The sequence below is a fragment of the Raphanus sativus genome, chromosome 5 (assembly GCF_000801105.2).
Source record: "Raphanus sativus cultivar WK10039 chromosome 5, ASM80110v3, whole genome shotgun sequence".
NCBI classification, from domain to species: Eukaryota; Viridiplantae; Streptophyta; class Magnoliopsida; order Brassicales; family Brassicaceae; genus Raphanus; species Raphanus sativus.
In genome coordinates, this window is record NC_079515.1 from 14,927,219 (window position 1) to 14,940,974 (window position 13,756).

General features: G+C 34.9%; 1 protein-coding gene, 1 long non-coding RNA gene and 1 pseudogene across 3 annotated transcripts; 2 read left to right on the plus strand and 1 right to left on the minus strand.

Moving 5' to 3' along the window:
* The first annotated feature begins 564 nt into the window (after nt 1-564).
* LOC108836744 (uncharacterized) lies at nt 565-7,676 on the plus strand (annotated as a pseudogene).
* Nucleotides 3,500-5,092, minus strand: LOC130495265 (uncharacterized). 2 transcript variants are annotated; one of them, XR_008934536.1, is made up of 4 exons: nt 4,578-5,092; nt 4,283-4,432; nt 4,022-4,151; nt 3,500-3,867 (listed from the first exon to the last, which is right to left on the minus strand). It is a non-coding gene; the product is annotated as an uncharacterized LOC130495265 (long non-coding RNA). The 2 variants fall into 2 exon arrangements; XR_008934535.1 differs by having other exon boundaries at nt 4,283-5,089.
* Nucleotides 7,677-9,984: 2,308 nt separating the features above from the next.
* LOC108805352 (uncharacterized) lies at nt 9,985-13,548 on the plus strand. The gene is made up of 10 exons (XM_018577374.2): nt 9,985-10,556; nt 10,635-10,717; nt 10,796-10,931; nt 11,014-11,495; nt 11,571-11,618; nt 11,699-11,873; nt 12,074-12,186; nt 12,276-12,372; nt 12,466-12,685; nt 12,916-13,548. The coding sequence occupies exons 1-10, from the start codon at nt 10,373-10,375 to the stop codon at nt 13,466-13,468; spliced, it is 2,091 nt and encodes a 696-aa protein (XP_018432876.1). The 5' UTR covers nt 9,985-10,372; the 3' UTR covers nt 13,469-13,548.
* The last annotated feature ends 208 nt before the right edge of the window (nt 13,549-13,756 follow it).

The window sequence follows — 13,756 nt, forward strand, 5'->3', positions numbered from 1 at the left end:
CTATAATGTGATTGTTTAGATTTTAATTAAATTTTAGAATAAAACTTTAGATATGACAGTATTAATTTATTTTGGTATTGGTAATCTTTTATAGTTTATATTTTTATTTATTTTAAATAAAAATGAATTTATTTTAATAATTTTTAGTTATTTATTATCTTAACTGGTCGTTAAAATTATAATTAAATATTAGAAATTTTCAATAGCTGTTTCTTCATGGCCGATGAAAAATTAAAATAAATTCCCAATCGATATCGGCTTTTGTAATAATACTAAGGGTCTAAGTGTTTACTGCGGTTAATAAAACCGCACATGGTGGGACCACTTTATGTTACCATTCAGTAATTTTTTGTGTTTGTTTACTGTTGGCTTTTTTAAATAAAAAATAATTAAAAAGGGATAAAATTGCATGTGACTCTCTGACAAGTGTGTTCTTTATCAAAACGCACAAGAAGACATAAGGGTGTGGTTTGTGTTATTTTGTTTTCAAAAGTAATTATTTTTAAATGAAAAAAAAATAAAAAAATCTCGCCTATATAAGGCAAGTCCTCATCAACCAACGCAATCATCTTCACTTCTCAAAATTATTAGTCTGCATTCTCAAATTTCTTCGTCTGCATTTTTTTTTGTTCCCTCTCGTGTAACCTGTTTCAAAGAAAGGTACAACACTTTCTTTTTTCTTTTTTGATCAACGATTCTTTTATCATAAATTTATAAACTATAAATTAGAAATTTAGTTAGATTTTATATATTAGTTGATTAACTAAAGTTTAGTTAGCAAAAAGTTTTGTGATGGTACATAACTTTAAGTATATAAATTAGTTAAATAAAAATTACTTAAGATAATAAAGATATGAAAGTTAGCTAGCTAAAAGTTTATTCTCTATATAAATAGTTTTATATATTAACGTAATTGGTTTTACATCAGCCAAAATAAGTTAAAGAATTAATCATAAACCGCATACAATAAACACTACAAGAAATATCAGTATTGGTAGCACTTGAAAAACGCTATTATAGGGCTTTCGTAGCGTTTTTGTAAACGCTCTGACAGCCGCATCTATAATAGACCCCCCCCTTATCATAACGTTTCTCGTGTGCTATAATGAATAGAGATATTGTAGCATTTAAGTTTCGCTGTATTAAAACATTTTAATAGCACCATGATTTTGCTGTTATATGATTTTCTATGGCGTTTTTCATGTACTATAGCATAAATTATAATAACATAGATATAACGCTATAACTAAAAATAAAATAATTAAAAATATTAGATTAATTTTTAAAAATTTAATTAATTAACAATAATTAATTAAAATAAAATAATGAAAATAAAAACTCAAATTAATTCATAGATAAAAAACATTTATTGATTAAAATCAGTATACAAATGATTAAGAACACGTTAAACCAAAAACAGATTAAAAAATTAAACCAAACCATAATTAACCTAAGGTTTACACATAAACCCGGTTTAGAAATTAAAAAAAAAAACTAAACCGGTTTAACCTAACAAAAAAAATTTAATCCTATCTCTGCACCAACTCTTCTCCGCCGTCAACCAACTGCATCAATCTACTCTTCCACCGCCATCAAACTTCTTATCTGTCTCTCTTCCCTCACCTCTAAACCAACTCCATCTCTTCTCTCATATCTTCCTCGATCCAACTCCATGTAATATTCATGTCGCAAACTGAAAGTAAAAAAAAAAAATCACAAATCTACTCATGATATCAAAATCGGTCAAAAATGCAGTAAGCACGGATACAAACAAACAAATCTCACCCCGTCAAACAGATCTGAGCCGTCGTCCTCTTCCTCTGTCTTCTTCCAATATCAAGCTCTCCACGAAACTACCACCAAAGAAAAATAAGAAACATAAACCATTCATATGACAACTCAAAATAATCCAACAACATAAAGTCTGAAAACTTTAAACAAAAACGCATCTTCTTCAAACGTTACCAACATATCTAGGACACGAAATTGTGGCTTCAAACTCAACCGCTTCAAACTCGACACGAATCTGGTTCTCTGAGTAAGTAAACCGAGTCTCGAAACGAGAGGAGATCTGTGAGTAATACTTCGAATTAGTAGAAAAGCTCGGGATCCAGGAGAAGAGGATTGAACATATCGAAGAAAAAGAGAGGTGATGAGATTTGCGGGGAATAATGAAAGAAAAAGACAAAGAATAAGATACTAGAAATAGAAGAGAAGATAGAGATCTGTCGCAGAAGGAAGAAAGAAGAGCAAACAAAAGAGACAAGAAAGAGAATTAAAACAGAAAAAGCAAAAAGATGTTAAAAAATTGTAACCATTGGATGCAATTGCATCAACGATTACTGATTGTGATCCATGTCTTTTGTTTTTGACCAATAAGGACCCAGATAAATGTTTTAATTTTAGCTTAAATATTTTTATTTATTGTCTTAGTTTTGGTCAAGTTGTGCGGCGGGAAGGAGAGGGAAAATTTGGTGGAAGTGTTGGTGGAAATATTTTAAGAGAAACCAATTAAATAATTTACTTTTAATTTCTACTTAAAATTCTGTGTTTAAATATTTTTTTAAAAATAACCAATTAAATAAATAAAGATGAACTTATGGTTTTGTATGTGGGTTTGAATTTTTGTTTTATGGTAATAAGATGAAGTTTTATATGTAGTTTGAAAAGAGTTTTTAGGGTTAAGATGAATAGTGTTCAAATTTGGAGTATATAGTTTGGAGTAATATATGTATCTTATAGGGATTAAGATATAAAATTTGTATATAGTTTGGAATAGTATACAATCTCTATATATATGTGTCTTATAGGAATTATAATTTATTTAAATTAATATTTATTATTTTATGACATAGGTTAATATGAGGTATGAATATTAATGTTAGGGTTAAGATTTAGAAATAAATATATGATTTGAGTTTTAGAATATACTTGGAGTTAAATTATAAAATATATTATAGGTTTGAAAAGATTATATTCATGATTTTGTATGTAGGGTTTAAGTTTAGGGTTTAGGGTATTAGATATAAGGAGTAGATATAAGGGTTAGTGTTTGAGGTTTAGAGAATAAATTGAAGATTATATTTAAAAAAAATATATAAATGTTGTGTTAAAGCTTGGTATTGAAGTTTTATTATGGAAAGATTGGAATATGATATAGGGTTTGGAGTTATAAGTGGGTTTGGAGTACATGCAGGGTTTGTATTATAATGTTTAAAGTTGAATCTTTCTTTATGATATATAATTTGAATGTTTGGATTAAAATGTTTAAAATTGAAGATTTATGTATAAATTGAATTTAAGATATAGGGTTTGAGATATGTAGTTAGAGTTTAGGGCATGTTTAGGGTTTAGAACTAGAGACAATTTTTTTTCTAATTTATTTTTTGCTTGGATTTTCTTTTTATCATATTACTTCTTCTGTTATCTTTTTGAAATGTGTAATTTAGAATTTGGATCATTATGGGGTTTACTCCATATTATAGTATCACACTAAACATATAAATTCTTAAATATTATATATAAATATTTTATAACAAAACTCTAATTATCATTTGTATCCTTTAATTTTATACTAGAAGATATTTAACTAAAATACAATCATTTTTGAATAATGATGATATATAAACTATTTTATAACAAAACTCTAATTATCGTCTATACATTGCAATTTGATCTATATATCAGGCTCTTTAAATAGTGCACGAGCTTCATTGTATGGCAATTCCTCTGGTATTTGATACCTACATTGATACCAAAATGGTAAAATGCAGTCAAAAGTCGCAAGTCTGATACCAATGTCCTGCTTGTTTCCTGCATTGCCACAAGTCGTTTGCTGTACTTCTCAATGTCCTCCTTGTTTCCTGCCTGTCAACATGAAAATAGCTTATAAAGCTATTCTCTTTCGGTAGTAAAACAAGTAACTCAAAAGGCAAGTAAGAGTGACAAAGACTCTTCAGTACATATAGCTGATAGTTGCCATCAGATATTTCAAAGTTACAAATTTAAAAAGGTTTCTTACAAGGTCGAGTTTGTGCTGGATTCGTTTAACAACTCTGGCACTTGCAACCCTCGAAGCTTCTTCAATCATCAGGCTCTACACCATTCCTACTAAATCAATACCTAGCAGCCTTTAAGATGGGTTCATTAATCTGCAACAGATACGAAAAGAGTGAAACTTAAACTCAGTAATAAGAGCTACAATGACCCTAAAGAGACATTATAATTGCAAGTATACACTTCTTGACAGATCAGATCAGAGAAAGACCAAATAAGATCTCACCAAAAGCTATCAAACTGCAGTTTCAATACAGTCACAGCACAAGGCGATTTAGACACAAGACAAGCTCAGCTCTTAACTAAACGAGCATCATCCACTGGCAATTTTATAACAACTTTCTTGGCTGCTTTCACTTGTAGTGCTTCTCCTTCTCTGAAATCGAACATACAAAACACCCACAAATAAATCATCAGCCATCAAGCATCCAAGAGAAACTTAAATCAAATCGACTTCTTTTAAATCTGTTTCTGTCTTTCACGGCACATGGCAAATGCTTGGGGCAAAAACAAAGCTCTACCAAAGATGAAGGACCATATCTGCAAATAGTTCAAAGATCACCATTGTTGCTCTTCTCCACTTCGATCCCGACGGTGAGGCATGATTCTGGTGATGACGAGAACAGAATAAGACGGAGATGCCGGTTGTGAAGCAAGAACGCGCCAGAGAAGCTTGATTCGGAGCAGGTGGTATCGTGTGGTGGTTTGGTCACGAACTCAGCGATGGATTATATGGATGAGAGCTCCAGACGTGACGGCGACGGCGAGACCGTTGCGGCGCGAAGCAGAGAACGGCGGATTGATGAGCAGAGACACGGCAGTGAGGTTCGAGAGTGGACAAGAGGCGCCACCGTGTTTGATTGCGGGTGAGTGGAGACGACAGAGTGGTGGTTGGAGCTCGAGATCGAGCAAAGGGGAAACACAGAGATGAGACTCGAGGATGACATAGACGACGAGGTGAGACTCGAGAGAGATAAGAACCCTAATGAAAAAGGAGAAGTTGTTTTCTTTTCTTTTTTTTTGGTAAGAAGTAAAGGAAAACCCAGAAAACTAGTTAAGTGTTGGTTCTAAAATAAATTTTTGGCTATAGTAGCGACTTTTGCATTCCCGCTTAATGAAATTTTATCTTGGCACGAATTTAATGCTACGATTGAGTTGTGATCCGATTTTGATATTTTTGGTAGCAGTTGATGAATTCGTGCTACCGCGAACTGCTACTAATACTCATATTTTTTGTAGTAAAAGTTAAATATTATTATGTATTTGAAATATATTTTGAAACAAAAATTTCGTTGTGTTTGAGATTTGAAAAAATACATTTTATTTGCAAATTTAATAAATAAATGTTTTAATATTTTAATTATATATACATTATATTTATATTTTAATTAAAATAGGATTAATGGTGAAACTCTAGTATATTAATAATATTTGTATCATTTTTATAATTCAGATATGTCGGGAAGACATCATGGAAACACAAATCCTTCGGGACATAGAAATTCAAATGTTCAGAACGAGACTTCATCACGAGTAAGAAATTTTATTTTATAGTTATTGCAGCTATTTTAATTACATATCGTTAGAAAAAATTATAAATATAGTTTTTTAATTTGTAGAACACGTCGAGGTTTAAGTGGACTTATGAACAAGAGAAAACACTGATTCAGTTGTATGATCAAGCAATTTCTATGAGCAATTATACTCTTAAAGATCCTACGGTTCTTGGTAGAGAGCTCCTGGTTGACAAATTTAACCGTGCATTTAATTTACATATAAATTATGCATTTTTCAAAAACAAACTGGATGATTTTAAAAAAGCATATAAGAAGTGGAAGTTTCTCATGACTTCTACTGGTATGACGGTCGATCCGGAGACTTCGATGATTTATGCATCAGGCGAATGGTGGGAAGCTCGTGAATCAGTAATAATATTTTTAACTATATTAACTAAAATAATATAATAAATATAACCAACACATTTATGAATTTTATAAAACTTTATTAGGTATGCAAAATAACAAGATCTTTTAAGAGACAACCCCCAGAGTTTTGGGATGTGATGGTTCGATGTTTTGTACTGCACGATGTTTACTCGCAACCTCAACAGTCGTCACATCAACGAAGACAACAAATTTTGAAAGAAGAAACAAAGGAGGATGACTTGCTTGGTTTTTCAGATATTGATGGTGATGACACACCTCAAAATAATGTTCCTGAAACCCAAGAAAGTGAAGAACCATATCGTGTTAACCTCAATGCTGATACACATCCTTCAAATGAATATACTGAAGATCCAACTCGGCTTCCTTCTCGAAGAGGTGAAGAACGTACAAGACGTGGGAGTAGTTCACGAGGAAGTGGAAGACGTGGGAGTATTTCGAATACGTCTGGTAGAAGCTCATGAACTAATGTTGGAAGTAGTTCAAGAGGTAATCGAAGAAGGCAATTATTTGAGAGGACAATACAAGACACAATTAATGGATACAAAGAATTTCAACGACAAAGTCTACAACAGCTATGTCCAGGTGATTTTGATAAGAATGATTATGATGAATTCAAAAAAGCAGAGCAAATATTTCTTGCTTTGGAGCTTTCCAAATTCACTAAATTTTATTGGGCTTGCATTAACTCACTTAAAGAGCTGGTTTTTTTGGCGAAAGTATTTCATTGATATAGCTGGAAGCAATAACGAGGATAAACTGCAATTACTAGAAGCTATGACTGGTGTAACAAGAAACAATGAAGACGTGCCAAAACAATTAGGCTCTGGCCAGCTATTTGGGAGTCCACATTCTGGAGGTTTATCATCTGGGAGTCCATCTTCTGTGGGTAATAGTTCGAGAGCAAACAGTTTTCAAAACTGGGGTGCACCACCGACAACACAACAATGAGGTACACCTCCAAATGTTCAACATTGGAGAACACCACCAAATGTTCAATATTGAGGGACACCACCAAATGTTCAACCATGGGGTGTACCTCCAAGTGGTCCCAGTTGGAACACACCCCCAAATGTTCAACAATGGAGTACACCACCATATCCCCAACAATGGAACATGCCACAGAATTTTCATCATGGTCAACATGCATCAAATTTTCAGCAAGCCGGCTCCTCAGGAACAACACCCACTAATGTTCAATTTCGATTTACAGTTGGAAATCAAGTTGAAAGTCCAATGAATAATCAACGAACGTATCCAGAAGGTACAACCAAAGATACTTCACCCAAAGTTCACCAAACACCATCACCGAATATCGGTTTCACAAATTATCTTGAATCTGGAAGTACTTCGCAACAACCGAGACATGGAGGTCTGTTCAACATTTGGGGAACCACATAAGAACATAATAAAGGACATCAAAGTGATTTAGGAGACGAAGATTAGCGACCTGATTGTCATGTTTTCATATTATGATATAATACTATATTATTTTTGTGTGTTAATGTTTCGTCAAGTCGTAATATTTTAAAATATTTAAATATTATTTTGGTGTGTTAATGTATTGTTATGGTGTAATGTTTTAAAATATTTAAATATTATTTTCGTGTGTTAATGTTTTGTCATGTTGTAATGTTTTAAAATATTTTTATATATTTTGGTGTGTAAATGATTATTATTTATATATGTCTAATGAAGCATTTCACATGTTTATTAATTTTCAGGCGTTTCGTATCTGCCAACTGCGATCACAAAACATCCACATGCTATCTTACGAAGAGAGAATTGAGTTGTGGAATTTAGAAAACGAGCAATTCGAAGAGTTGGTAATTGAACCCACATTGACTTATTATGATCGATATTTTCATAGAGCACCTGCCCGGACAAACGGAGGTAAAGGGTGGAGAAATATGTGGTCTCGACTTCAAGTAGATGATGCTGTTTGTCTACAACTCCTACGAATGTCGCTGCCATGTTTCCGGACTTTATGTAACATGCTACAAACGGATTATGGTTTACAACCAACTTCAAATGTAAGCATTGAAGAAAGTGTGGCTATGTTTTTGCGAATATGCGGGCACAATGAAGTTCAAAGAGATGTTGGGTTGAGATTTGGACGAAATCAAGAGACTGTGAAAAGAAAATTTAAAGAAGTTCTTAAAGCGACAGAATTACTTGCGTGCGATTATATCAGAACTCCAACAAGACAAGAACTATACCGAATTCCTGAAAGACTTCAAGTACATCCAAAATATTATCCATATTTTAGTGGATTTGTTGGAGCTATGGATGGGACTCCACCAGAGTTACAAGGAATGTATTGGAATCGACACGATAATGCATCGTTGAATATCATGGCAATTTGTGATTTCAATATGCTATTCACATATATATGGAATGAAGCACCGGGATCTTGTCATGATACAGCCGTTCTCACAATGGCACAACAAAGCGATCCTGAATTTTCTTTGCCTCCAATGGAAAAATATTATGTCGTTGATTCGGGGTATCCAAACATGCAAGGATTTTTGACTCCATATAAGTCAACACGAAACAATGTTGTCAGATATCATATGTCCCAGTTCAACTATGGTCCTGCTCCACGGAATAAAGAAGAACTGTTTAATCGATATCATGTGTCTCTACGTTCAGTTATAGAAAGAAGTTTTGGAGTTTGGAAGAAAAAATGGAGAATTCTTTGTGATTTCCCAAGATATAGTATTAACATACAGAAGAGAGTGGTAATCAGGAACGAAGCCAGAAAATTTATTCTATGGGTGCATAATTTAATAAGAAATAGCATTAGCGAAAATCGAAATTAAAAACTGTGGGTGCATAATTTGATTTTTACCAATTAAGTTAACAAATTCTATTAGTTTTAAGCTAAAAACGTAAATTTTATTATTATTGTGGGTGCATGTGCACCCTTTGTTAATAAGGTGGCTTCGCCCCTGGTGGTAATGGCTACAATGTGATTGCATAATTTTATCAAGGTTTCAAATTTTTCTGATGCAGATTTTGCTGAAACCATGTCAGAGATAGGAGGATTCAACACACATGGAGAGACTGATTTTCATACCGATTTAGATGATGTAGAAACAGTTGAGGGAACAGATGGAGAACATATGTCTCAAATAAGAGATAATATTGCAAATCTTTTGTGGGAAAATCAATAAATTATTTTTATCTTCTGAATGTAATTTATTTGTGCTTTATAAAAAAATGTAAAATATATTTATAATATACAGTAAAATATTATTTTATATTTTCCCGCACTTTTTAATTTATAATCACCATTCAAACATTTGTCCCGCACTATCTATTACTTTGGTCACCATTCACCTATTGTTTTGAACCGCTTCTTTTAGATGAACCGCACTTCTCCCGCAGTATGCGTTTTGCTAAAATAAATCGCAGTTAAAGCGCACCGCACTATCCTAACCGCTTATCCCGCACCGCTCAAACCGCTGTCTCCGTTCGAAGCCTAAAAAATTAAGAAAGGTCCTATGAAAAGAAGAATCATTATTATGGAAACTATGGAACCACGTATGAACCGAGTTAGGTGTATAACTAAAATAAATAAAAAATCCCTTATATAATAGCCATGTTCGGAATCGCGCTAGGTGTGAGTCGGGCGGTTGGTACGGACCTAGCGAGTTGTAAGAAAATCGGAAATTAATCGGGAGTTAATCGGGGATTAATTTTGAGTGTTTTTTTCAATTTTTAATAGCTTATGTAATATAAAACATGATTTACCAGGTTTGAAGAGAAAGTTATCGTGGTGTAGTGGTTTCTATGCATATTCTATGTCAAGAGATCCTCAGTCCGAGTAACCCTTGGTTTGTTTTTTATTTTTATTTTGTTTTTATCTCATTAATGGCATAATTGTAAATATCCCTTCATCTTCTTTGTTGTCTCTTCCCTTCCTCTGACCTACTAATTTGCAGCCGTTATCTCATTTCCTCCAACACAAATCAACTTTTTTTTAACGATTTGCTTTGATCTAACTATGTTTCTTTGTTTCTAGCACTGTATTATGATGGATTTGTGAAGAATTTATCATTTTCAAACATGGAAATGTCATAACATGATGTGTGTTTTTTGAAGCCGAGTTTTTGGCCGAACGGAGCCAAATCGCGGCGGAGCTACGACGCCGAACGTTGCACCGGCGAGTAATCGGCCACTACGGCCGCGTTTTAGAACCCTGCGCCGCAACTCCGCCGCTCTCTCTCACAGCAACTCAGTCATCATTAGTCGTCACCAAATTCGCGACGGCATCATCTCTGGCACCGTCGGAACCCCATATTATCTGGAGTTCCATGATCTAGATTCTCCAGAAACTGAAAGTCCTCTTCAGCTCTAGCTTATTGAGAATGGCATTAGTTGGGGTGATGAAGAGGGCTAGTAGAAACAATTGGAGGGCGAGATATTTGGGAAGCAGGAGGCAGCTTTCAATCACAAATACCTTTCAAGTGGAAGAAGATGCTAAGCTTCCTGTTCTGATTGTCGGTGCTGGACCTGTGGGTCTCGTTTTATCCATCCTTCTCACCAAACTAGGTTACTCTTTTACATTGTAAAAACTACTTCCTTGATCGAATTGGATTCTCATCTCTTTCTTTCTTTCTTTCTTGTTAGGTGTGAAATGTGCTCTTGTTGACAAAGCCACTCGCTTTTCTAAACATCCACAAGCTCATTTTATCAACAACCGCTCTATGGAGGTTGCCTTTTCTTTTCTTTTCTTTTTTTTTTTGGTTTCTGGTGGTTATCATCCTTTACTTTTCTTCATATGCTTTTAGATCTTTCGTAAACTTGATGGATTAGCTGGGGAGATTGAACGATCACAGCCTCCTGTAGATTTGTGGAGAAAATTTATATACTGTACGTCTCTCTCCGGTTCAACTCTAGGCACTGTGGACCACATGCAGCCTCAAGGTCTCTTCTTCTGTACATATTTTGTTTTTTGTTTTCTCTATCCAGGCCTTGATTGTGTGTGTGTGTTGTTTTTAAAAAACAGATTTTGACAAGCTTCTCAGCCCCGCTTCCGTTGCTCACTTCTCCCAGTACAAATTGACAAGTTTAATGCTTAAGCGGTTAGAAAACCTCGGCTTTAATGTTCAAAAAGACTCGGATGGTCTTGACCTTACTACGGGGAAAATCCTCATGGGTCATGAGTGTGTGGCGATTGATGCTAACAATAAGGAAAGTGTTACTGCAACTCTTTCTTTTCTCAAAGAAGGCAAGCATATGAAGAGGAACATCCAATGTAGTCTACTGGTTGGTGCTGATGGTGCTGGGAGTGCTGTGAGAAGGCTCGCAAAAGTAGAAATGGGTGGGGAGAGAGATCTACAGAAGCTTATTAGTGTCCATTTCATCAGCAAGGAGCTCGGTGAGTACTTGATCAATAACAGACCTGGCATGTTGTTTTTCATTTTCAACACCGGTTGTATAGGAGTTCTCGTTGCCCACGATCTTCTACAAGGAGAATTTGTTTTGCAGGTTTTATCTCAATTACTCTCTATATTTCATATACAACAGTAGCTTAGCGTGTAACCATTTTATTTTTCACTGCAGATTCCATTCTATCCTCCTCAGCAGAGTCTATCTGATTTCAGTCCCGAGGTATTTACTTATAGTTCTCACTTGGTGAGACTAGCTTTGATACACCCCTCTACAAAGTTCAAATGTGATTTTGCTTGTAGATGTGCAAGATGCTGATATTTAATTTGGTGGGACATGAGCTCACAGACTTGAATGTAGCTGATATTAAGCCATGGGTTATGCATGCTGAAGTCGCCGAGAAATTCATGTGCTGTGAGAACAGGGTTATACTTGCTGGTGATGCTGCTCACCGCTTCCCACCTGCTGGAGGTTTTGGTATGTCAAATCATCTCCATTCTTGTACTTTTTATGATTGAAAATATGGTCAGATGAGATACTGTGATACAAACGAATGAATGCCGCAAACTCAGAAAGTTGATTTAAAATGGTCCTTGTTGTCAGTTTCTTTTTCTAAGTTATATAAGTTGAGCCGCTCAGGAACTATCCTGATAGCAAATTACATATGACTTTTGAAGGAATGAACACTGGAATTCAAGATGCTCATAATCTTGCATGGAAAATAGCAGCTCTAGTTCAGGGTTCTGCAAAATCTTCAATTCTTAATACTTATGAAACAGAGCGTAGACCGGTATTGTGTTTTTAACTTTTCTAATTTTTTCTTGCCATCCTCTTTTCTTAAATTGATTCATTTATAAGCATCTTATTGTTTACTGCTAGATTGCCCTTTTCAATACTTCACTCAGCATTCAGAACTTCAGAGCAGCTATGTCGGTTCCTTCAGCGCTAGGTCTTGACCCAACAGTTGCAAACTCAGGTAAACTAGAAGTAGCTTTTCTTCTTGCTCAGTTCATCGTTCCATGATCAGCTTTACAATAATACTTATTATTATATCTCTATGGTGTTGTAGTTCATAGGTTTATAAACAAAACAATCGGTTCCATCCTTCCAACTGGGATGCAAAAGGCGATCTTGGATAATGTCTTTGCACTAGGTCGTGCACAGCTTTCGGAATCCCTGTTGAATGAGAGCAATCCCCTGGGACATCAGAGACTTAGCAGACTAAAAAGTATATTCGAAGGAGGAAAAAGCCTGCAGCTACAGTTTCCTGCAGAAGATCTTGGTTTCAGGTATCAACATCATCATCACCTTTTGAACTGTAGAATGTTCACTCAAGTACAAAGAGTAGAAACTAGGCCACCTGGCCAATCTGCTTTTGTAAACTGTATTAGCGGTTTCATGAAACGGAGATTTTGGTTTTTAATGTTCCATTGTGTTTCTTACATTACATTTCAACAAAAGATATTTAAACTGAGAGTAATTAAAAACAGTAACCAGAGCTGGTGTGTTTACTCTTTAGGTATCTAGAGGGAGCCATTGTTCCTGATAAAGAGTCTGAAGCTGGTGATCCTGAAGCACCGAGTGGTCGTAGAAGAGACTATGTTCCTTGTGCTGAACCAGGTTCAAGACTGCCTCATATGTATGTGAAAGTCCTGTCAGATTCCACAAGAGAAGTTATTGTTTCTACACTGGATCTTGTTTCGATCGACAGGGTGGAGTTTCTACTTATAATATCGCCCTTACAAGAGTCCTATGAGCTAGCTCGCGCTACAATCGAAGTCGCAAAAGAGTTCAAGGCTGATGTAAAGGTATGTGTGGTCTGGCCTAGTAGTAGTAGCAATGATGGTGTTGTAAGGGATAGCAAATCAGCGCTAGTTCCATGTGAAAATGTTGTTGACGTTATGGAAGTTGGTGAAGAAGCTTCTTGGTGGAGTATTTGTAAGATGTCAGAGAGAGGTTCTATTTTAGTTCGTCCGGATGAACACATTGCTTGGCGTATGAAGTCTAGTGTTCCTTTGGAACCTACTCTGCACATGAGAGATGTCTTCACCATCATACTTGGTAAACAATGAACAATGATGCCAAATTACTCCACAAATTCTTCTTTGTATTCTATTTATTTCCAAATAAAACCACGTCTGTTTTTTTTTTTTCGGTAATGGTGTTTTAAGTTCTCTTTACATAGAGTGTAGAATGGTAAGGAGAACATTCATAAATAAGAATATTTAAGTTTCGGTTCTGTTCAGCGGTTTCACTAGGTAGAGGAGTTGTGTCTATGATTGTAAAAAAGATAAGCAAAATAATGCGCCTATGAATAGAGACACAAGGTACCTTTTTTTTTTTTAACAGACATAAGGTAC

What these genes read in the sequence shown, in the direction of transcription:
- LOC108805352 (XM_018577374.2), top strand. Translation starts at nt 10,373, where the DNA reads ATGGCATTAGTTGGGGTGATGAAGAGGGCTAGTAGAAACAATTGGAGG. An exon ending in CCCACCTGCTGGAGGTTTTG is followed by an intron (nt 11,874 to 12,073) that starts GTATGTCAAATC and finishes TGACTTTTGAAG; the next exon opens with GAATGAACACTGGAATTCAA. An exon ending in GCAGAAGATCTTGGTTTCAG is followed by an intron (nt 12,686 to 12,915) that starts GTATCAACATCA and finishes TTTACTCTTTAG; the next exon opens with GTATCTAGAGGGAGCCATTG.